We start from the raw sequence: 22185 nt of genomic DNA, 5'->3' as shown, positions 1-22185 counted from the left end.
CCCTCCGGCGCCCCTTGCTCAGCCCTGGGCGGGCAGAGGGTCCCCGCGGGGCAGGAGCACCCACGCCGCGTCACCCAGCACCAGCGGGGCAGCGCCGGGCGCAGGATCGGCTCCCGGGCCGGGGGGTCTGGTCTCTGCACCCCCCGCCGGCCCCCTCCCCTCGGCGCTATCCGGCTGGCCGAGAAGCCGAGGGCAGTGCGGCGGTCGGTCCCCAGATGCTAAAGGCTCGGCTCCGCGCTGGCCTCCGCCTCCAGCTTTCGCCGGTACCTCTGCCGGCGCTCGCAGCGGGGGGCACGACTTGGCGCGGGCTTGGCAGTCCCGGTGGAAGACGGTTTTGCATTCGCTGCACCTAGGAGAAACCAAGGGGGGGGGGGGGGGGGGGGAAAAACCCTCAAATACCTCACCCCGTTGCTAACATCAGAGCAAAGAGCGAACTCCTGCCCACCAAAGCAGAGCTGGGGACACCACCTCGTCTCCGTTTCCTCCAAGCTCTTGCTGAGCAAAGAGACCTGGCCCCCGCTCGAGCCGAACCTCGCTAGCAGGAGCACTAACTACTCGAGCAAAAGATCCCCCTCCAGCAAGCTCAGAGCAAAAGCAGCAGCTCGCCCGGAAAAAGTATTGCGGGCAGCTGCCAGCACGCTGCCGGTTTTTTGCAGATGAGAGAGGGAGATGCTGAGTGAGGTTTGCACCTCGCTTTTGGAGCGCTGACAGCAACAAGAGCAAGGCTTCAAGGCTGAGACGCCCAACCCTGCGACGGCGCAGGGCGGCGAGAGCCCGGCTGGCGATGCGTCGCCGGTGGGGACGGGACGCGGCTCAGCGCCGGAGCGCGGACCCTCCGCTCGCCGGGGCGCAGCCGGGAGCCCCCCAACCCCGACTGCGGGACCCGCGCGCGGCGGGGACACCGCTCGGGGACGTCAGAGCCGCAGGGAAGGGGACGGGCGGCCGGGGATGGCGTTGCCGTTGAGGCGGCCAGCTCCGGGGAGGTCTTGCCAGCGCCCGCCCCGGACCTCCCTGCTCTGGCTCAGCGCCGCAGCAGGAATGCAAGCAGCCACAAATGATAGCTTGCACGGGGCCGGCGGGGAGGAGACGCTCGGCTCGGCGAGGGGCGTTCACTACTTATCTTGAGTCAACAGAAGAAAAGTCTGCGCTACGAAGGCTGAGCTCGCTTTTTCCCGGTCGCGATCCCCCACCTTGCCGGTAGCAGCAAAATGCAGCCCAACCGCATGCCGGCGGGTCAGCCAGATTATTTTTTTGAATGCCCTCAAGTGCAAATACCTGGTGCACAATCGATGTGTGAATACCACTGAGTACCTTAACTTCCCAAAGCATGAGTGGAGAGGGGAGCGGAGAAACGCCCAGCAGCGCGCCAGGCAAGGGACCATGGCGTAGAATCACAGAATCAGAGAATCATTTAGGTTGGAAAAGACCTCTAAGATCATCCAGTCCAGACGTATCGCAGCCTGGGCCAAATCCTGCTCCTGACAGGCGGCTGCAAACCCTGAGCTGCTCAGGATACGGGAAAAGCTTGCGCACGGATAGACGGGATGGGGGGGTGCTGCCTGGCGCCGGGCATTTTCCCAGTGGAATGTGTTTTCACGCGGCTTCTCCGGATTAGCACGGGTGGCAGCTCCTCCCCGAGCGCGGGAGGATTTGCAAAGCTCAGGGGTGGTTTTTACCCTGCGCGTTTCTGAGCGAGCAGCAGCTGACAGGCGGCATCTCCCGCCTCCACCTGCCAGAGCAAGGGCTGCAGGAAGCGGCCGCCACTGCTGTGAAAAGACGAACGTCAAGCGCCCGGCTGGGTTGATTGTTAGGACGCGTTTCAGACGCATCCTGCGGCGAGTGACAGTGTGACCCCGGCAGCTGGCTGTCCCCCGGCGCGGGCAGAGGGGCAGGAAGCCGGGCTGAGCTTGGCGAGGATGTCGGTCGAGCTGCTTTCCTGCTGCACAGCCTCCTCCGGCAGGAAAATAAAAAAAAAAGAGGTCAAAAAACTTCAGAGCCCGGCTTTACAGGACATGAGACCTCCGGCCGGCTGCCAGCGCAGCTCAGCCCTGCGTGCCTGCCTCTCCAGAGCCCATACGCTCTTTTTCAGGGGAAAATCGGTCCCCTGGGGATGTTGTCCTCGATAACAAGCACTGTGCTGTCCCTGCGGCAAGGAGGGAAAGGGAGCAATCCTGCTCAGCCGCCCTGGAAATACCTGCAACCACGTAACGTGCAGGGTACCCAGGGACCCTGGTCTCGTTGGCATTTTCTGCAGCTTCCGGATGTTGTTGCTCGTTTTTAGGGACTGCCAGGCAAAGCCAGACCACGCAGACCATCAGCCTGTTAAAATTCTCCGCCAGGATTGTACCCATTACCCACCAGCCATCGAGCTGTGGATCTCTCTCCACCTCTGATGGACCAGGCTCCTGGGCTGGAAGGGTTTGATATCGATTTCTTCACAAAACCCTCACGGTGGGGATATGGACACTCCTCCTAACGCACCCAGCCGATTTCAGCGGCCGCTCAGCTGCAGTTGACCCCGCTGCCGGCAAGGACCCCGCCTGCAAAGGGTGCAAGCTCCGCAGAAAAGCCTAGATGAAAGCCAGCGTCCGCCCTGTCCTGCTGGGAACGTCCCCAGCCTCTCCCCAGCACGTCCCGCAGGGCCGCCCACCATCGGTCTCCAAATCCATGTCCGTGTGTCCTTCCTCCCCTCCTCGGTTGCAGAGGGCAGGTATGAACAGTCCCACTGCTGCTGTTCCTTCCCTCCTGCAAGCCCTGCAAGCGGCCGGACCAAATTCGAACAGGAGATGCGCCAGCCAGGTGAACGAGGCAGGGGAACGCAGCACCTTCATCCTCCTCCTCCTCCTCCTCCTGCCCCCGGCCCCTCCGCTGCCCCGGGCGACCCAGCACCCCGTGAGGTTTTTGCAAGGGGCTGGGTGGCTCCACGTGTCCAATCTGCAAAGCCGCCTCGCTTGGTGACAACTCGGCTCTGCGAGGATGGTCCTCTCCTGCCCCAAACAGCCCAGTTTTGGTTGGAAACGCCTTGGAGCTGATGGGTGCCGCGAAGCCATGGGTGCCGCGAGGCCATGGGTGCCACAAAGCCATGGGTGCCACGAAGCCATGGGTGCCGCGAGGCCACGGGTGCCGCGAGGCCACGGGTGCCGCGAGGATGCACAGCCAGCTCAGGGCTATTTCCAGGCCACCCCGGCGCTACGTGCCTAGACAGCGGAGAGCCCCAGCAAGGGACCCAGGGGACCCCGGTCCAGGCTCCCGGGAAAAGCCAGGCCATAAGCTTGGGTGGCCTCACAGCAGCGGGACGTGATGTGGCTCACCTGGTGGTAGTGTCAAACTCGAAGGGAAAAATGATGTCGCTGCTGTTGCAGATCTGGCAGATGAAGCCTCGCTGGGTGCACAGGTCGCAGCTGTAGACATGATGGGAAGCGAACTGGAGCAGAGACTGCAGGAAGGTCTCGAAGACGCCGTCGGCTATCTGCGGGGCAGAGAGACGTCAGGCAGGCGTGGAGCCCGTCTCCCGTCGGGTTTGCGCTGCGCAAAATCCACACTGCACCCATGCTTCGTGCTGCCAGGTGAAGACAAGGCTGTCCTCCAAAAACGACCCCCACCCCACGTGCCTGGGTGGCGAGGGGACCCCCAGCGAGCACGGGCAGCAGCACCCACGCCTGCCAGGACAGGGCTCCCGGCTTGGAGTCGATGCGAAACCCAACTGCCCATCACCTCCAACGCTATTTGCAACAGATACAAGTGTGCATGGAGATGCACTAGCAGCAACGCTGGCTTGGAGAGGCGCACATTTATCTTGCATGCTCTCCATGGTTCTCGGAGGATACAGGCCCGTGCCAATTGTTTTGGCAAATTAAAATAAAGGGAATTATTTGCTTTTAAGCTGATGTGCAAGCTTGCAGAGTGCACGTGGTGGATGAGAGCAAGGCAAAAGGAAAACGAAGCTGTTTGAAACCTTCTACTGATGACGACGAAGTGCCATGCTCAACAGAAACCGGGATGTTTTCACCAGCAAAACCCCTACGACCACGCAAAACTCTCACCTGCCTCAGATCAGTGACGCTGTATTTGTGGGGACACTCCAAGAGGTAGTGCCTGTGATCAAGCCTGCAAAGAAGCACAGGGAGAAAGGTGGTAGATGGTTTCCACCCCACCTGCATAGCTTTGGAGCGAGGGGGAGCCTGGACGATGCAGACTCTTGAAGAAAATCACCGCAGACCTGATTTTCGCATCGCGCCACACATCCCAAATCCTGCCACTGGAAATCACGTGAGAGCATTTCAAAGGGGGGAAAAAGAAAATAAATATCTCATCTATTTTCCCAGGTGTTTCCTGTCCAGCCAGAAGCTCCCTGGTCAGGAAGGTGTTTCCTGAGTCACATATCAATGTGTCGACCCAGCCAACAGACGGATAACTCCTCAGAGCAGATGACATGGAGCTGAAAACCAGCCCATGCCTTGGCAGCGTCGCTCCCCGCTCCAACGGCGAGCGATAAGGAGGACCAGGAGACCGTCGCGGTGCAAACAGGGGGGTGCAGGCGTAACGTCACCCAGAGAGGGACCTCACCGCTTGCTCAGCTCCTTCAGGGCCCCGCTGCGGCACATGATGAGATAATCTCCCAGCAGCTTCAGCTGCTCCCTGCTCCGGCGGATCCGTCCCATCCTCTCCACGTGGTCATAGAGGCTCTCGTTGACCAGCTTCAGGTCGATCAGCGGCTGGTTACGGATCTGCGTGAGGAACTTCAAAGCCTGCTGGCAAACCTGGGGCAAAGAGAGGCAAGAGGTGGCCGTGCAGCGAGGAGCAGCCCAGGAGGCTCGGAGGGAGGTCTCGGGTGGACATCTCCACCTCTGCTGATGGTGGCAACGTTCAGAGGGACCTTCAGGAAGCGTAGGCAGATGCAGGAGCATTTTCCTGCGACCCGCACCAACCGAGCCTGGACTTACCCCTCGTTTCGTCAGATCCCAGTTGTGGATGAGGCGCGAGGGAATCACCGTCTCCTCGTCCCGGTGGCAGCTGTCGCAGTAGTAGAGACCAGAGAAGGCGCAGAGCTTGGGCTTTGCGAAGGAGAAGCCGATCTGCCTGGAGCAGCCTGCAGGGAGCAGGGATGAGGCGGTGAGAGGGGACCCAGGCTGCCCCAAGAGCTGGTTCCCAGCGCTGCCAGGACGGGGGGAGAAACTTTTGGGAGGGGGAATGGAGCAAGGAAGTTTTGGAAGGGCTGGAGATCCGCTAAAGCACTTGTAGGACGTTCGGTGAGAGGTCCCCAGCCCCTTCCCCGTGGATTTAAGGCCACAATGGTCCAACAGGAGCTGCTTCACTTTTTCCTCCATAAAAAAGGAGTCTGGACTATCCCTGAACCCACTTTTATCCATCAAGTGGTTCAATTGTTTCATTTTTTTTTAGGGAAAGTGAATTCTGGAAACATCCCAGCGGTTTAGGGAAGAACCTACATCCCACCTGCCTGCCCCATCACCTCCTCCCATAGCTTTGCTCCATTTTGCCTTCCCTTAGCTCTTCTCTTTCCTGCTGCCGCTGCAGGGTACCAAAACCACATCTGCAAGGGATCTTCATCCTCAAGGGATGAGTTGGGGATGGATTAAGCAAAAAAACCCCTTTATTATAGCGGGGGTAACCCAGGAGGAACCCAGCTTGGGTCTCAGGGGAAACCTGCAGGGTTTTTATAGCGACTTGAAAAGCGAGCGCATCTCATTTGGAGTTGGGAAGGCAGGAAAACCCTTGGGGCTATTTTTAATGGGTTCAGTTCTGTAAAATAACTGACCAAGAATAAGCGAGCATCTGCCATCCTCGAGGAAGGCCTTGCCACCCCGTCCTTCACACTTCAGGGTAGCTGGAGCGCATCCCCCCCAAAAAATATTCATGGAGGTCAGATGTTGCGCTCTGAATTAATAAAAAAAAAACCCAAAACCTTTTATCACTCATTATGCCCTGACAGGTAAGGAAACACCTCCTGTGCCAGGCTCAGGTGTTGGGCTGGGAGGGAGGCGAAAGCAGGGCAGGCAGTCCCCTAAGAAAACCTACACATAAAAACTGAGAATTTGTCTTTTTGGCTTGCTGCTTCCATCTGTTGGTAGGTGGAAGATGCAGGACAGAGCCTGGAGGGGAACATAGAGACCAAACAGAATGGAAAATATATATATAAAAAAAAAAAAAGAAGAGAAATTAAAAGAAGGAAAAAAAAACCTGCTGGAGGGTACAAGAAATATAGCTGAAGCAGGAGAGAAATCTGAAGTTTAATTAACTTACCAAGGTAAAGAGCAAATTATACTTCCTGTGGAGGTCAGCGAGTGTTATCTTATTAAACCAGCATCGCCCCGTGTGCCGAGAGGCGTTAGTGGAAGGTTAAATGAATGTTTTGCAAAATCAGCTTGTCACACCCATCGCAATATTCGCTCCTGTGCTGCATTACCAGAAAAACAGCATTTGCCCTTGACTGCACTTTCCCTGCAAGCTGGGGCCACAAAATGCCCAGGCAGAGAGTCCTGGGCCTCTTGGTCCACCTAAGGTTGCCTTCAAGCCAAGACCCACCCTTGTCTGCACCACAAGCATCTTAAACAGGAGCCCAGTAGCAGCCCAGCTGGAGCCGTGCGGGGGTGGGACAGGGATCCAGTGCGGGGGGACTCACCCTGCGCACACAGACCACCAAAGGTGCCACTGATGTGGGATGCGAAACCCCACCGACGGGCTTTGGGGCCACCTGGGGTTTGGATGGGGAAACCAGCAGCTGGCCTGCAACGGGTTGGCAGGACTCAGGACATCTCTAATTTGATGTCACCTCATTAACACAACACCATCCTCCAAGATGGAGCTGGGTTTCTTGTCTTTAGACAAGCCAACATATACCTGCACAGATGAAGCTCTGCGAGTCCAGGCCCTTCTCCACGGGGATGGCCACCAGGTATTGCAACAGGAAGCCATTTTCCTTCACGATGTTCTTCAGGACGACCTGGGAGTGCCCGTCCAAGCTGCCGCCCAGCGTCAGCGCCTCCTCCGCACTCTCCAGGTAGGCCATGAGCACCCCTCGGACCAGCTCCCTCCACGAGGCCGCTTCCTCTGCGTTCTCGGCCTGCAGCTTCAGGACAGCTTTGGAGGTTATCACCTTGAAGAACGCGGGTCCCCCGAGGCTCGTGTCTGGAAGAATGTCCTGGATGGTCTCTATACCGTAACTGTTGCTTAAAATTTTGTCATTGCTTCTGACTTTAAAGCACTTCAAAGTTTCTAAAGACAGGCTAAAAATAAAGGGGACCCAGGTTTTGTCTACGTCCATGTACAGAACAGCCTCTTTTATTGCATCCAGCTCCGGTTCGTGAGCTGGAGTCCAGTCAAAGCTGTTCCCAGGCACGTCGCGGTACTGGAGAAGAGCAGCAGAGTCGCTCTGGATGTGTTGGCCTTCACCGCTGTCCTCCGGATACTCCAGTGTCTCCCACTCCTCCTCCTCCAGCTGAGGCCGGCACTTCTGCAGCGCCTCACGGATCCTGTCCAACCAGTCCTCGGCCTCGTCTCGAGAAGGAGCTCGTAGGTAGAGTTTTTTCCCCAGGAAAACCAGCTCGAAACGGCCGTCCGAGTGCGTCAGCGCCAGCGACTCGCACCGCAGCAGGGAATAGCTCTCGACGCAGATGCGGTCCTCGTGGTCCAGGAAGAGCCGGAGCTCCAGCGGCGACAGCTCGCAGGAAAACTCCTTCCATATCCCCATGGCTCCTCTCCGCTCCAGGCTGCCCAGCTTCAGGAGCCCTCGGAAAGGGTTGGAAAGACCTGGGGCAAAAGTGGCTGTCTTAGTTTAACCAAAAATGGAGAAGCTGGTGGAGAGAGGAAAGCCAACGGGCAGCTCACAGTGAGCAACTGGAGGCATCGCAGCTTTGAGAGCCAGTCATGGAATCATAGAATCATGGAATCGTTTAGGTTGGAAAAGACCTTTAAGATCATCCAGTCCAACCGTTAACCTACACTACCAAGTCCACACTAAACCAATCAAGGGTAGACCAGACTGAACCATGTCCCCAAGTGCCACATCTACCCATTTTTTGAACACTTCCAGGGATGGGGACTCCACCACCTCTCTGGGCAGCCTGTTCCAATGCTTGACAACCCTTTCCATAAAGAAATTTTTCCTAATTTCCAACCTAAACCTCCCCTGGTGCAGCTTGAGCCCATTCCCTCTCGTCCTATTGCTAACTACTTGGGAGAAGAGCCCAACACCCCCCTCCCTGCCCCCTCCCTGCCCCCTCCTGTCAGGGAGTTGTAGGGAGCAATAAGGTCTCCCCTCAGCCTCCTCTTCTCCAGGCTGAACACCCCCAGCTCCCTCAGCCGCTCCCCACCAGCCCTGTGCTCCAGACCCTGCCCCAGCTCCGTTGCCCTTCTCTGGACACGCTCCAGCACCCCAATGTCCTTCTTGTGCTGAGGGGCCCAAAACTGGACACAGCATTCCAGGTGCGGCCTCCCCAGCGCCGAGTACAGGGGCACAATCACCTCCCTGCTCCTGCTGGCCACGCTATTCCTGACACAAGCCAGGATGCACCGCTTGTGACCGGCCGCCAACTGCACTTAACTCCATTCACCACAACTCTCTGGGCTCGGCCACCCAACCAGTTTTTTACCCAGCAAAGACTACGCCCGTCTAAGCCATGAGCTGCCAGCTTCCCAAGGAGAATATTGTGGGAGACGGTGTCAAAAGCTTTGCTAAAGTCCAGGTAAATGACATCCACAGCCTTTCCATCATCTACCAGGTGGGTCACCAGGTCATCAAAGGAGATCAGGTTGGTCAAGCAGGACCTGCCTTTCATGAACCCAGTCCTCGTGGACTGTGGGATGAGGCAGGAGTTTACAGGACCTCGGTCTCCATAATCTGTCTGCCTGCATTTGGGTTTTGAGGCTGAGAATGAGTGGGACAGCACAAAGGAAAAGTGTCCCGCAGAGTGGACGGAGACATGGGGACAGAGACACCCAGCACACCTCCTCTCTTCCTAAAACGCTTCCCTCCAGAGCCATCGTGGGCTCAGCAATGCCAAGGGAAGCTGCCCCGCTGCCTTCTGGAGCTTTCAGTGCTGCCAGCAGCTCAGCAATGGCAAAGGGTGCTTCCCAAACTGCCCATCACCCCCCGGGCGCTGCCCAGCGTAGCCACCCGACGAACGCAGGAGACGCAGGAGAGGGGAGGGCGGCACGTACCCATCTGCCTGCGATGCACAACGCTGAAGCCCTTTTGTTCCCGTTCGGGTGACAGTTTGGGCTTCCCGCTCCCCGAGGACGGCACCGACAGCCTTTCCAAGTCAAGGGCGCTAATGAGCCCCGGGGCCGGGCCCTCGCCAGCCTCCTCCGGCCCAAAGCCATTGGTGTCAGCTGTGCTTTCGCTGCTCTCACCCGGAGAAGGCCTGTAGAAATCATCTTCTGAGATCCAGCTCTTTCTTTTCTGTTAAAAAAAAAAAAAAAAAAATTAATTATCAAACTTACTGAACACCCTGTGCCCCTCAAACACGCATGCCCACGGTGAGCCCTCCTCGGGGGCTGCTCCCGTGCAGACTGAATCCCAAGCGGGGATGCTGGCCATCCCACACGGACGGCTCCCCGCTCCCTCTGATCAGGGAATGCTCCACAGGACTGTGCTGGCAGCTGGCAGTATCGGCATTATAGACTGGGGGGGATTATAAAGTCCAAAATTGATGGGTTCTCTCCCTCCAAAATCATCGAGGGGCTCAGAGGGAGAGCACGTTCCCTGCAGTAACCACATACAAGATATTTGTTCCTGGAAATATTTCTGATAGAGGGTGAGAAATCAGCCCTGCGTGGAAGGGTATGAGCTTGCCTGGGGCAGCGGCACCAGCCTTGTTCCAGGAAGAATAGAGATGGGGCGAGGTACAGAGAAGATGTTTAGGATGAAATAGAGACCTACGGCTTACAAGCAGATGCTACAAACACCAGGCCTGATCAGCACCGGCAAAAAGTAAGGCGGGGAAAGCAGAGGAAACCTTTGTTTCCGTGTGTCAGGAGGGGATGAGACCCACAAGCAGAAGAAAGCCTGTTAAGCTGAAAGAAAACATGGCTGTAACTTCTCCAGGAGTTCTTCTGGCTACCAGAATGGAGTGAGGTTCTGGAACAAGGTCCCCAAACAAACACCGGGAGCAAAACACGACCCAGCTCAGTGCTCTGGCAAACGGGAGCAGCTTCCCTAGATCCAGTGCATCCCTTCCGGGGCTGCATCCCACCAGGAACGACTTCTCGACTACCCTGCCCTGCGTTCCAAGAGCCTTTTATCCTGAACAACGCGCTAAATGACAGCAGAGGAGCCATCACCACCCCGTAGCGAGGATCACGGGTGGCTTGCGGTGCAGCTTCCAACACACAGGCAGGCTCGGCTTACTCCCGGAGCAGGAACCCGCGCCGCTCCGTGACTCATGTGAAAGCAGGGGGGAATTTCCTGTTGACACCGTATGTTATCCATAGATTAGGGCAAACTGGCCCACGGCCACGAGGAAGCAGTGTAAATGGGATAACTGGGAGGGAGCTGAAAGGAGCAGGGACCAAAAAGAGAAACCGTGTAGGGGGTATGAAGCATATCCTAACCTCACCAGGATGGAAACGATGGGAACCAGGATGGAGAAGTCAGTAACAAATCAGACAGAGGACAGGGCTGTTCAAAGAGTTTCCGAAAAGCAAAAGCTAGCGGACCAACTCCTCGGCGGGGAAATCCACCACTGTTTAAGCTACCCTAAGCGCCAGGGAATGCCAGCCTGCTCTGGGAACAGACGCCTTGCGTGAACATTTTTCCAGCAGAAAACTGCAATTTGTTTCCCATCCAGTCAACCCTTTTCCCTCCTCTTACGTGAACCATAAACGAAGAAAAGTCCCCATCAGGAGCTTGACTCCCAGGCTGTTTTATCAGCTTGCACGCAGCCCTTATATAGGCCAGATTTGTGCAAGAGCTCATCACTCTTCAGATATCATTAAGAAAACCAAAAACTTCCTGTTGCTGCTGCTCTTGGTGAGGAACGACCGCCAGGCCAGACAGGGTTTCAAAAGCTTTGGGGCCTCTTTTACCAGGGAATATCGACTCTGACCCAATTGCTTCCAGGGCAGCTGCATGGACACAGCTCCATGGGCTCCAGGAAGATGCTCACGGAGTGGGGAGCATCACCAACTTGCTGTCAGAAGACTGGAAGCAGCACGGAAGATGAGAGTTTGGAGAAACTGGTGCCTACTCAGAAGCTGTCACCAGTTTTTTATTTTCCTTTTCCATTAGATGTTCTGGTCAGGAAGGATAAAAACAAGGAGGTTGACAGCAAGCGAGCTGTAACACCTACCGGACAACCCAGCAGCGGAGAAAGATGGTATTCGGCCGTCGGGCTGCGGACAGCCTGGCTTGCCTCGCTGCCACTGACCGTGCCGCTCCTGCCTGTCTCTCCTCCACTCGGACCGCCACGCCGCGTGGCCGAAACGCCGGCTGTGCCGCTGGCTCGCGGCGCTGCATCTCCATCATCTCCATCTCCATCTCCATCTCCATCTCCATCTCCATCTCCATCTCCATCGCCGGCGGTGGCCGTGTCGCCTGTCCGAGCAGAGCGTGGACCGTCGGCGCTGGGAGGCGGCTGCCGGCGAGCTCTGCGGGACGGTGCCGGGGGAACGGGAAGTGCGGCCGGGATGCAGGCGGGCTGCCGTGGGGAGCAGCCCAGCACGCTGGGGACCAGCCCTCCCTCCGGGGCTCCCGGGCTTGGCTTGGCTTTGCTGACCTTGGACAACACCCTGGGAAGAGAAAAGTGACCGGTTTGAACGTAGCTACGTTAACCAGAACATATTAAAAAAACCAGTTATTGCAAATTGTAACCAGCCTCATTTTCTTCATGTCCAAAGCCTCATTTTGAGAGTCCAAAGACCCATTCTTAGGGTGTAAAGCCCCAGTTTTAGGGCCCAAATCCCCATTTGTAGGGTCCAAGGATGTCTTTTGGTATCCATAGCCTTTTTTGAGGACCCACAGTTTCAATCCCTCATTCGTTAGGGTCCAAAGCCTCATTTCTAAGTTCCAAGGTTTACGCTTTTCAGGTTTAAAGACTCATCTGAAGGGCCCAAAAAAAGGGCTCGGCATCGCTGCTCGCCTCCTGCGGGCTGGCAGCATTGCATGGCTGCAAAGAACCCCGTGGCAGCACCATGCTAACAGAAAAACAGTGATTTGTGCCCTGCGGAGCAACAGTCGACCCCACTGCAGGCAAGGACCCTGCCTGCAAAGGGTGCGTTTCCAAACTACGCCCATGCATGGGGTTTAATTTCCTTCCGACGGACACCTCGTAAGGGAGGGAGAGCGCTGGGTGCTCCCCGCAGCCCCACGCATGGCTCCCAGACACGTATCCAGCCACGGACCGCGTGCCAAATTTCCAATGTTTTCAGAAGTGTTAACGAGCCGTTATTAGCGGAGCCCGGCCAGACAAGACGCCGTTCCCATGCCCCTGCTTTGCCACCAGCTCGGCTGAATTAAACCAGCCCAAGATTAAAATTCAAAACGACGTCTCTCCATCACGAGTTTAATCCAATCAAGGCAGGTTCTTCCAGGATCATCTTAAGATGCAAAATCCTAGAAGTAGATAACGACGCCGTCACCGACGTGGAACAAGAGACTGCGGCTCTAAACTCTCTCCAAGACCCTTATTGGGAAGAGGGTGCCTTCAGCACCCAGCACCCCCAGGCCAGGCTCCTTCAGAGCCAGGTTTTAAAGGTGGCAGGGAAAATATTTACGATTACTCAGAGCTTATATAACCCGCTGGAAATCTTTGTGCTGGGTCTTTGGCAGAAATAAATCACGAGGATGACAAACTAACAACCTCCCTCCTTTAAATTATCTGCCGAAGCTGCAAATTATAACCCTTTCCTGCGACCAAACTCATTTCTTGCTCCCCGCAGAAAGCCCCGGAGCATCCCCCAGTGTACGCCAGGGAGATGTGACATTCCTGAAACCGGAGAGCAGCATTTTTCTGACGTTTCTGCCCCAGTAAAGAGGACAGACACACACTTCAGTGGCCAGGAGCTCATTTGCCATGGCAGCAGGGTCCCAGCAAGCTGTGCTCAGCGTTTCTTTTTACCTTTCAGGCTCTTTCCAGTAGGAAAAAAATAGCTTGTTAAAGAAAAACAGGGGAGAAAGCCTTCCTGCCTACGAAGAGAAAATAAATGAGAGCCCAGGAGAGGGTTAAAATCCCTTTGAAGAGGAGATCTGGGAAAAGACTCACTCTTGCAGCGACCTGTCCAGGTCCTCGGCGGCGGCGGTCCCCAGGTCGGAGTCGCAGGAGAGCGGCTCCTCGCTCCGCTCGGGACTGCGGGCGCCGGGAGCCGGGAGGATGCTGTCGGAGCCCAGGCTGGAGGAGAGCTGGGACGAGCTCGTGGTGTTAAGGCTCAACGAGGACGATGTGAGCTTGGTTTTGCTGCTGGCTTTGCCGATGGGTAGGACGGAGGGTTGAATCTCGATCTCGTCCGACCCCGATGACTGGGAGATGGAACCCAGCGATGCTTTTCTGCGGGGTTCAGATGTCGAGGGCGTGAGGGGCTCCAGCAGCTCTGAAACAGGACACAGACCCGACAGGGACAGAGGGGTGATAGTCCACTCGTTCAAAACCGCTGATTTATAGGAGAGCTCGAAGGTTAAGGACGTTAAGCCCTGCAAGTAGCTCAGGAGAAACTCGCACTCTTCGGCGTCTAAGAGCAGAGCGGTTGCCTGGTAGTATTCGGGCAGCCGGGACCTCTCCCGCAGCAGCAGCTTCAGGTAACACTCCACAAGGCCATCATTCAAAGCCAGCCTCAGCCAGGCTCGGCAGCGGCCAACATCTGTATTGATAAAGATGAGTTGTTCCAGCTCTGAGACAATATTTCTGAGGAAAGGGAGGAAAAGAACAGAACAGGAGGTGAGTGGCTCTGTTTTCGGTCCGTCGCAGAGTGCAGGAGGGGCAGATGCTCCATCAGGAACTGCCCAACCTGCTCTGCTGCGGGGAGTTTAAGAGTTGGCTCAAAAAAGGCTGTGGAAAAGCTCTTTCCTCTGTGGAAAACGTGGTTTCCCAAGGAGAAAAAAGAAGCTCCTGAACTCCCCAAAGCTAAATATATTGGTAGCAACCCCAGGCATCCCTGGGGTGCCCCTGGGCTCTCCTCCTCTCCCTGGCTGGAGGCACCTCCCACGCATTGCTCGCCCTGCACCAAGGACGCAGAGGGGGAAATTCCCGCTGTCCCTGCACGTCGGCGGGGCTTGCTCTGGCTGGATACGTCTTGGTGACAACTGCGTGTCTAAATCCTGGCTTCAAATTTAAAATCAGCCAAAACACAGTGAAAACTGCTGGGGCAGCCCAAAAAAAAGGCTGGGTCAGGTTGAGCTCCTCAAGCAATCTCAGCCTCCTGGCTTCAGCTGTTCTCCCCTAAAATCCAACAGCGACACCACGCTCCCTAATCCTCCCTGGCCCCAGCTCACGTCGGCGCCGCAGACTCTACGAAAGACAAAGCAAAAGTTTTGTAAGACTTTTTTTTTTTTTTAATCTGTCTCTCAAGAAAGAAGAAAAAAACCTTCAAAGGGCACAAAAGTATCGCCCGTAGCATGTGAAAGAGTTATTTTCATCTGCTCTTTCATAATTTAAGAGTCGGTGATGGGGTTGGATGAGGCTTTCAAAACTATTTGCGCGTGGGCTGTTATTTAGCGTGGGAGGACTCTGCTTAGGGAGCGGCTCAGAAAAACCCCAGCAAGTAAGGATAGCTACCCAGGCGAGACCTCCTCAAAGGCTGGCTGGGACACGGGGAAATGGAGGCCAACCATCCCCAGCAGATCCAGGTCAGAAGAGAGACCAGACCCCTGCACCGTGTGCCCCATAACCCGCCGCTGCGGTCACGGGGGTCCCAGCGGGCACGCGGAGTCCCCATACACAGCCTGGCACCCAAAAATAAATCGGAAAGGAGCGCGCCCTAAGCTGGCAGCAGCGTTTCTTAGCTAAGCCCCCCGAGATACCCTGTGAGAGCGTTTCTCCCTCCGACTGAAGGGACGGGGCACACGGGATGGGGCAGAGACATGTCTTTCCATCGAGCCCTCCTCCTGTTCACCGCTCCCTGAATTTTCCGGCTTTTGCACCAAAGAGAGGGGATAAACCTGAGCGTGCAAGCACCTTTCGGCAGAGCTGGGCACTCACCGATGGGTGATGCTCTTCAGCAGACCCCAGAAGACCGGCTGGGGAAGCGGCCCCCGACCCCCTGTTTTCTTCCCTTTCCCCCCACTCTCCGCCTTTATGTGCTTCGCCTTCAGCCCGTGCACGAAGACGGCTTCCAGGGCGCTGCAGAGGGTGTTCGCGTTCCCATCGTCGCTGGTTACAACGGCATCCGAGGTCACGTACTGCTTCTGCAGCGCCTTGATGGCGTTCACCAGTTGCTTCTTGATCAGCTGCAAGACAGGAGGTACACGCTTGCATTGCAAAAAAAAAAAATAAGTAGTAGGAAAGATTTTGTATAAAAGGGCTCAAAACCGGCAAGGCTCATCCAGAGCGAAGCACCACGCGACTGCTGCTTCAGCCACGTGCTTTGCGGCGGCTGTTGGGGAGCGCTACAGCCGAACCGGTCAAGCTGGGGACTCACACTTTTGGCATCACAGTTCCTCTACCTTTTTTTTTATTTTTTAAATGAGTAATTTATGCAATCTTATTTGGTGTTTCGGGGCCCACTGGGTTGCTGGGGTTGCCTTTAGAGTGCGCAGCGCTTCCTCTGCAGCCACCAAATTGCTTATGAGGACAGGGGAAAAAGAGAAATCGGCTTTTTCCAGGTGCTTGCTCAGGGGAAACACAGGGATTAAATAAGCATGGGTGATAAACGAGAAACTCGAAGGAGGTAACCCGGAATAAGGGCTGCGATCGCACTCGAACTCGTGCAGATCAGCCCGAGCATGTGACGCACTAACGAGTCCCGCCGGCAGAAATCAAAGCCATCGATCTCGCTCTCAGCAGCTCGTCTGTGTTGATTAACCCATGGGCACTGCTGGGGATCGGCCCCAACAAAAAAGGTGATTTTGGAAGGGCGGCTGGGATTTAGCTGCTGCCTTCGGAGAGCCTCGGTGGGCTTTGAAGCAGGAAGATGGGAATTTTACCTTCCAGCAGCTTTGCTGCCCTCTTTCTCACACCAGTTGAAAAGAAGCAAGTTCAGTGAATTTAACAATTTTACTTTGGTGAAGAGGATTTTTTTTTTCTAACGCAGCTGAGCCCAGATGTCTCAATCAACCTGGCTTAAAATGAAAGTTGCACCTCCCAGCAGGCATTTGGCAAACACTGCAAATTCAGCTGGGTCCCCATCGAACAATTCACGTTTCGGCATCAATCACGCGGCATTCAAGGCGAACGCTGAACGGCACCAGCCGCCGCGACTGGGGCAGGGCAGATTTTGACTCGAGCCTGGGTTGGCGGTACAAACCCGTATTAAATTTCCAGCCCAGGATATTTTTTTCGGCGTCTAAACAAGATTTCCAGCGGCTGTAGTTCAAGGACAACAGCCGGGGGAACAGGCACGTTCTCCGTATCGGGGGACACCTCTTGCAGCAGGAGCTTCTTTCCAGCTGCCCCGCCGATCGGCGAGCGCAAGCAACCCACCTGCAAGCAGCAACCGTGGGCTAGCAGGGTGAAGGAGTGCAAATGATTTTATCTGTCACGCATGAATTAATTCTGCTGTGGGACGAATGAAACACCCGGTTTTAACCGCTGGGTTTGAACTTTGCTCATTCAACGTGTTCAGGCTCCCAAAGCTGAGTAAAGAAACCCCAAATACGCAGAGCAGCAATGCTCCTCCGCCCGGGAATGGGGGCTGAGCGCCCTCCCCTACCCCATGCTGGGTTTTGCCATGAGGGGCGACGACCAAGGTCAAGTCTGGTGTGATTTAACTCCTGGCCACCATATTTGCTTTAACCCCTGCCCCACGCTGGCCAAACCATCAAGGATCCTCCCTGCCGGGAAGCACGAGCCACCCTTCGCCCGTATAAACCGTCCCAATCCCACCTGCCAGCACCGCCAATGCCTACCATGTCCCCGCCAGTAACTGGAGTTGCACTGGGGAGCAACTGGAGCTAGCTGGGGAGCATCGGGGCGTCGCGCTCACCTGTATGGCTTCCTTGGGGTCATCGGCGTAGCTCGAATGCATCTCAGCTGCTGCCGCTCCCCACGCCGGGCGCTGCCTTCACATGTCACCTTTGGGACAAGGAGGAGGAGCACGTCTGAGCACCCGTTCGGTTTGCACCTACCTCACCCGCGCCGCGAAGGGCACCCGGTGCCGCGCAAGAGGCACGGATCACGCAGCGAGGCGTTGCGCAAGCACTGCCGGCCAGACCGCTGCCGGAGTCAGGCTGGGATGGACCCACGGCCGCGTCGAGACACACCACGCTTCCAGGGGACCAGGAGAGTTTCAGGCAAAACAAAGCGTGGCCAAGAGATGGAGAGAGAGTAATTAACCCTTGCAAGAGGGAGTTAATTAACCCTTGCAAGCTGCCCGCAGACAGCCCTAAACCGGGGTGAGATGCCGGACCGGTCAAGCCAGCAGTGATGCACACAGGACCAGGGACTGCTTTGCTTCCCTTCGCTTTCTACAACACCTGCAATGCCCAGGCGTCAGCGACGGCATCAAAACACACGCGCTTAGCAAGCGAGCCTGAACGACGGCACCCAAACCCCACGTGAATGGCATTAAGGTGGCCCGGCAGACCCTGGGCAGCGGTGACAGCAGCCCATCGCTCTGCTACTCGCCAGAGGAGCGATGCTGCTGCCGAACCCGACCGGGACGGACCCTCTCGGAGGTGCCCAGGTGCTTGCCCCGATGGCACAGAGCTGCTGGGAAGCTGGGAAGGAGGGATGCAGGTTCTCCATCAGGTTCCTGGTTGCTTGGCTCCAGATGAACCCCAGGGTCCCCCTGCTCCCGGGGGTGCAGATGGCAGGGCTGCTGCGCTGCAGCTGGTTTTGGTGGGAGAGAGAGAAAAATCAGTGCCCTTCCGCTATGGGAAACCATCGCAAACCAGAGCCGAGCGCAGCGGCAGCTCGCTGGGGCCATCTGCGACTGCAGGGCGTCTGCAGACAACAAGGGACCTTTGACTTCTGACTTTCGGCCTCCTCCTCCCTTCTTCAGAGCCCTCTGCCGAAACCAAGCTGTGCCCGGAGGCTCTGCGAGCAAAGCATGCGGCTGTCAGCGAGCCGCCCGCCGCACGGCTGCATCCCCGCTCAAACACAGCGTGTCCTGGTGCTGAAAGGGGTCTGAGAGATGCTCCAGCTACCGCCGTAAAGCTTTCTACAGATGCGAGAGGTTGGAGAAGAAATTTATTCCCTTGAGTTGGAAGCGCTTGACGTCCAGGTGGAGAAGGACAGAGCCCAGCAGTTGACGGTTTGAGCGTGCCCACAGCAGACAACGGGCTCGGTACGGCATCGATACTTCAGATTTTATCTCCAAGCCAACACAAAAATCCCACAGCTTCCCCCCAAGCAGACCTGACGGCATCAACCTGCCCCTCTCCCTGCACCGGGAGCCGTCAGACCAGGGTAGAAGCACGGTTTGCAGACCAGCTCTTACGCGGCCACGGCCGGTCCTGAAGGCAGCAGTGGCCCAAATCTGGAGCAGCCCAAATCCGGAGCAGCCCAAATGCGGAGCAGCCCAAATGCGGAGCAGCCCGTGCACACACCGCACCAGCCAGCCCTGCTCGGAGCAGCAGATCGAGAGCTCTTTGGGGACAAACCCCAGATCAATCCTCAGCATTTCCAGAGTTCACAGACAATTTCATACAAAAGGAAACTGGTTTTGCCATGACTTGTCATAAGATTTCCTCTCTTCGGGTTGCAACACAGAAATGGGGGAGCGCAGTGATTACAGGAACGTTAAGCTCCGGCTCAGAGGCTTGAGGCGCTGCTGGGGGTTTTTTTTGGGGAGTGAGGGGACAACTTAAGTGACAGCAGCGGTTGACAGGGACCACAGGGAGCCGTCCCCATCTCTGCCCTCCGCATGGGAGGCTCAGGCAGGATCAGGCCCCTTGGGGCTGGGCAGCCTCTGCCCCTTTCCTCCCGCCTACACCCTGCAAACAAGCAACGCATCCCACCCGAGCCAAACTGAAGGTGCAAGAGCTGCGGGCAGAGGGCCAAGGGGGGAAGACGCCAGCCGTGGGCACAGGGTGGCATCTCTCACGCCCGCAGAGGCAGCGTGGGTGCTGCAGCTCCAGGACTGCGCTGCCCGTGCTCTCGGCGTTGGGCACCCCGGCGTCCCCCGCCGGTCACAGGGGAGGGGGTGACAGCGGTGTTTTTGTAAAGACCTCGTCCGGATTTCACTAAGTCAGGGGTATTCCCCCAAAACACAGGCTCCTTCGCCGGCATCACCTCCCAGCATCCCCAGGAGGCGAGACGCCGAGGCGGACACCCACGGCCTTCACCGCGGGACTCTCCACTCCCACCGCGACCAGTCCAACCAGTTCGTTCCAGCACCGCGAACCCACATGGCACCACTTCTGTTGGGACAGTATTTTCCTGAATAACAAGTGCAATGAACCAGCTCCGAGGCAGATTTCACCTAACGCAAGTCTTCGGTGAAACACGTGGAAATTGGACTGGCAGCCCCGGCGCCGGGCTAGCCAGCTCGAGAAGGAACCAAAGGGCACCGAAGCATTTCCAGGCAGATCCCGGAAAGCCTTGTGATCTTGAAGGATAAGAGACGGGACAGATGTACAAACGCACAGACAAGCACATCCACAGCAGACAAAAAACCCCACACGGTTTCCCAGCAGTCACCACCCTGGCAGCTACGCAGGCAGAGCACAACAGCTCGAGTAAAACAAAGAAAATAAACCAAGTGAGAAATAAAAACAGCCAGCAAGCTGGCGCAGTTAAACCTACCGAGGAAGAGAGTCACCGGTGCGAGAGCAGAGCTGTTTATTTACCAAACTGCTGCAAACCAGCCAGATTCTTTGGGAACGGCTTGTTCCAATCAAGCCTTGTGCCAGGGGAGGCAGAGACCCCGTCCCAGCGCTCGGCTCTCCGGTCTCCCAACGAGCGACGCTCCCCGAGTTATAAATAAACAGCAGGTCACTGCTCACGCTTTGCAAACGGGAAACAACAGCCCACGACGACGGCGTGAACCGGTGACTCAAGGCATGGACGCGGAGCCAGTCATTTTCCAAGCACGAGTGCTGCACCAGTCACCCTCCGCCCCGGGGAAATGAGGGTTTGTCGGGACGGCGGGTCCGAGGGCTGGTGTGGGGCCAGCCCCCTCCTCCCACACAGCTTCTGCCCTCCACCCAGAGCCCGCGCACACCCAGCCGCGCTTCAAATACAAGCCGACCCCAAGCAGAGGCAGCTCGGGAGCAGGACGGTCAGCTGGCGCAGCCAGGGGCTTGGCTTGTTGCAGGATAAAAAACCCTCAGAAAGAACTCGGCGAGGCGCAGGGCAGGGCGAGAGCCCAGCCCGCAGCGGCAGCGGGACCCTCACGGTCCGACTTCAGCTCCTTCTCCGCGCCCAGCCCGGCGCTACGCAGCGCCGTGGTGATTCCCACAGGCATCGCGTGAGGGACGGGGACCGGCACGCCACCCCCTGCCCCGCGGAAACGTCCTCCTTGCAGCTGACAAACCTGTCGGAGTCGGAGAAGAGCCGCCACCGAGGAACCCCTCCGAGTTCTGCCCCGAGCAGGACGCCCGGGAGCAGCCGGGGGAGGCAACGCAGCCGCTGAGCCCCCCAGCGCTGCCCTTGACGGCCAGACCGTGTTTCTCAAACACTCAAAACCGAGAATTCCTTTCAGCCTGTTGTCTGCTCCTGAACCAGGCTATGGTTTGCCAGAGCCGCAGGTAGAGCCGGGGTTGACTTTCCCCAGAGTTGCAGCTGACAAAGCCACCGCGCAAGGGCGAAGCGGGTTGTGAAATCCCCAGCACGTTGCGGCAAGGCGTCCCCGTCTTTACGCTCCCGATTTTTGTGTTGTTCTGGATTCCCAGCGCTGGAGTTTCCCGATCGATCCGGTGGCCGTCTGACAGGGCGGGCAGCTCGCATCCGCTGACCGGGGGGATCTGGAAGTAAGGCAACAAAAAACGCGCTCTTTAAACTCCGCGTTTTCTGCTGGACACAGGAACTACCCCGAGCTCATCCGCAACCCCTCATTTTAAGTGAGAAAATGTCATTTATAGAGCAAGTAGCGCACAATAAATCAGGGGAAGCTGTAAAGGTCCCACGTGCGCTGGGGTCTCCGCACGGGTACAGCCTCTCCGGCCGGCATGAGCTCTATGGGGGTGACCGGGGGGAGATTTGGGGTGTCAGCACTGCAGGGAGCGGATCGCGGGCTGGACCCCCGCCATCGCCCCAGGGGACCCCAGGGGAGGGAGCCCCCGGCCCGCGGCGCGGGGCCAAGGCCGCTGGGCAGGCAGCGCCGCGGGGGCCTGGGGGGGCTCAGCGGGGGCCGCGGCGCCCCGGGGATGGCGGGTGGGTGGGTGGGGGTGGGTTGGGGGCTGCAGGCAGGGCCTGCCTGGGGAAGGGGCCGCAGCCGTGGGTGGGGGGGCACCCCCTGGCTGCACCGCCCCGCACCCCTGCCTGCCCCCCGACACCCCGCACCCCATGGACACCAACACCCCGCACCCCATGGACACCCAACACCCCGCACCCCTGCCTGCCCCCCGACACCCTGCACCCCATGGACACCCAGCACCCCACGGACCCCAAAATCCCGCACCCCATGGACACCCAGCACCCCGCACCACTGCCTGCCCCCTGATGCCCCGCACCCCATGGACCCCAACACCCCACACCCCATGGACACCCAACACCTTGCACCCCATGGACCCCAACACCCCATGGACCCCAACACCCTGCACCCCATGGACCCCAACACCCCACGGACCCCAACACCCAGCACCCCATGGACCCCAACACCCTGCACCCCATGGACACCAACACCCCACGGACCCCAACACCCAGCACCCCATGGACCCCAACACCCCGCACCCCATGGACCCCAACACCCCACGGACCCCAACACCCCACACCCCATGGACACCCAGCACCCCACGGACCCCCAAAACCCCGCACCCCATGGACCCCAACACCCCACGGACCCCAACACCCCGCACCCCATGGACACCAACACCCCACGGACCCCAACACCCCGCACCCCATGGACCCCAACACCCCACGGACCCCAACACCCCACACCCCATGGACACCCAGCACCCCACGGACCCCCAAAACCCCG

The 22185-nt window shown here is 57.6% G+C and overlaps 1 protein-coding gene across 1 annotated transcript; it reads right to left on the bottom strand.

Moving 5' to 3' along the window:
- Positions 1–218: 218 nt before the first annotated feature.
- Positions 219–19882, bottom strand: PLEKHM1 (pleckstrin homology and RUN domain containing M1). The gene is given in 13 exon segments (XM_075722762.1): positions 219–290; positions 292–349; positions 3312–3469; positions 4044–4107; positions 4567–4760; positions 4944–5089; positions 6859–7767; positions 9178–9418; positions 11307–11745; positions 13218–13853; positions 15147–15394; positions 17089–17177; positions 19851–19882. Coding segments are annotated over 12 exon segments (3207 nt in total). The 5' UTR covers positions 17131–17177; positions 19851–19882.
- Between the last annotated feature and the right edge of the window lie 2303 nt (positions 19883–22185).

Source organism: Pelecanus crispus, chromosome 18, assembly GCF_030463565.1.
Source record: "Pelecanus crispus isolate bPelCri1 chromosome 18, bPelCri1.pri, whole genome shotgun sequence".
NCBI lineage: Eukaryota > Metazoa > Chordata > Aves > Pelecaniformes > Pelecanidae > Pelecanus > Pelecanus crispus.
The sequence above is the reverse complement of the archived record's forward strand: the minus strand, read 5'-3'. Positions and strand labels throughout refer to the sequence as shown.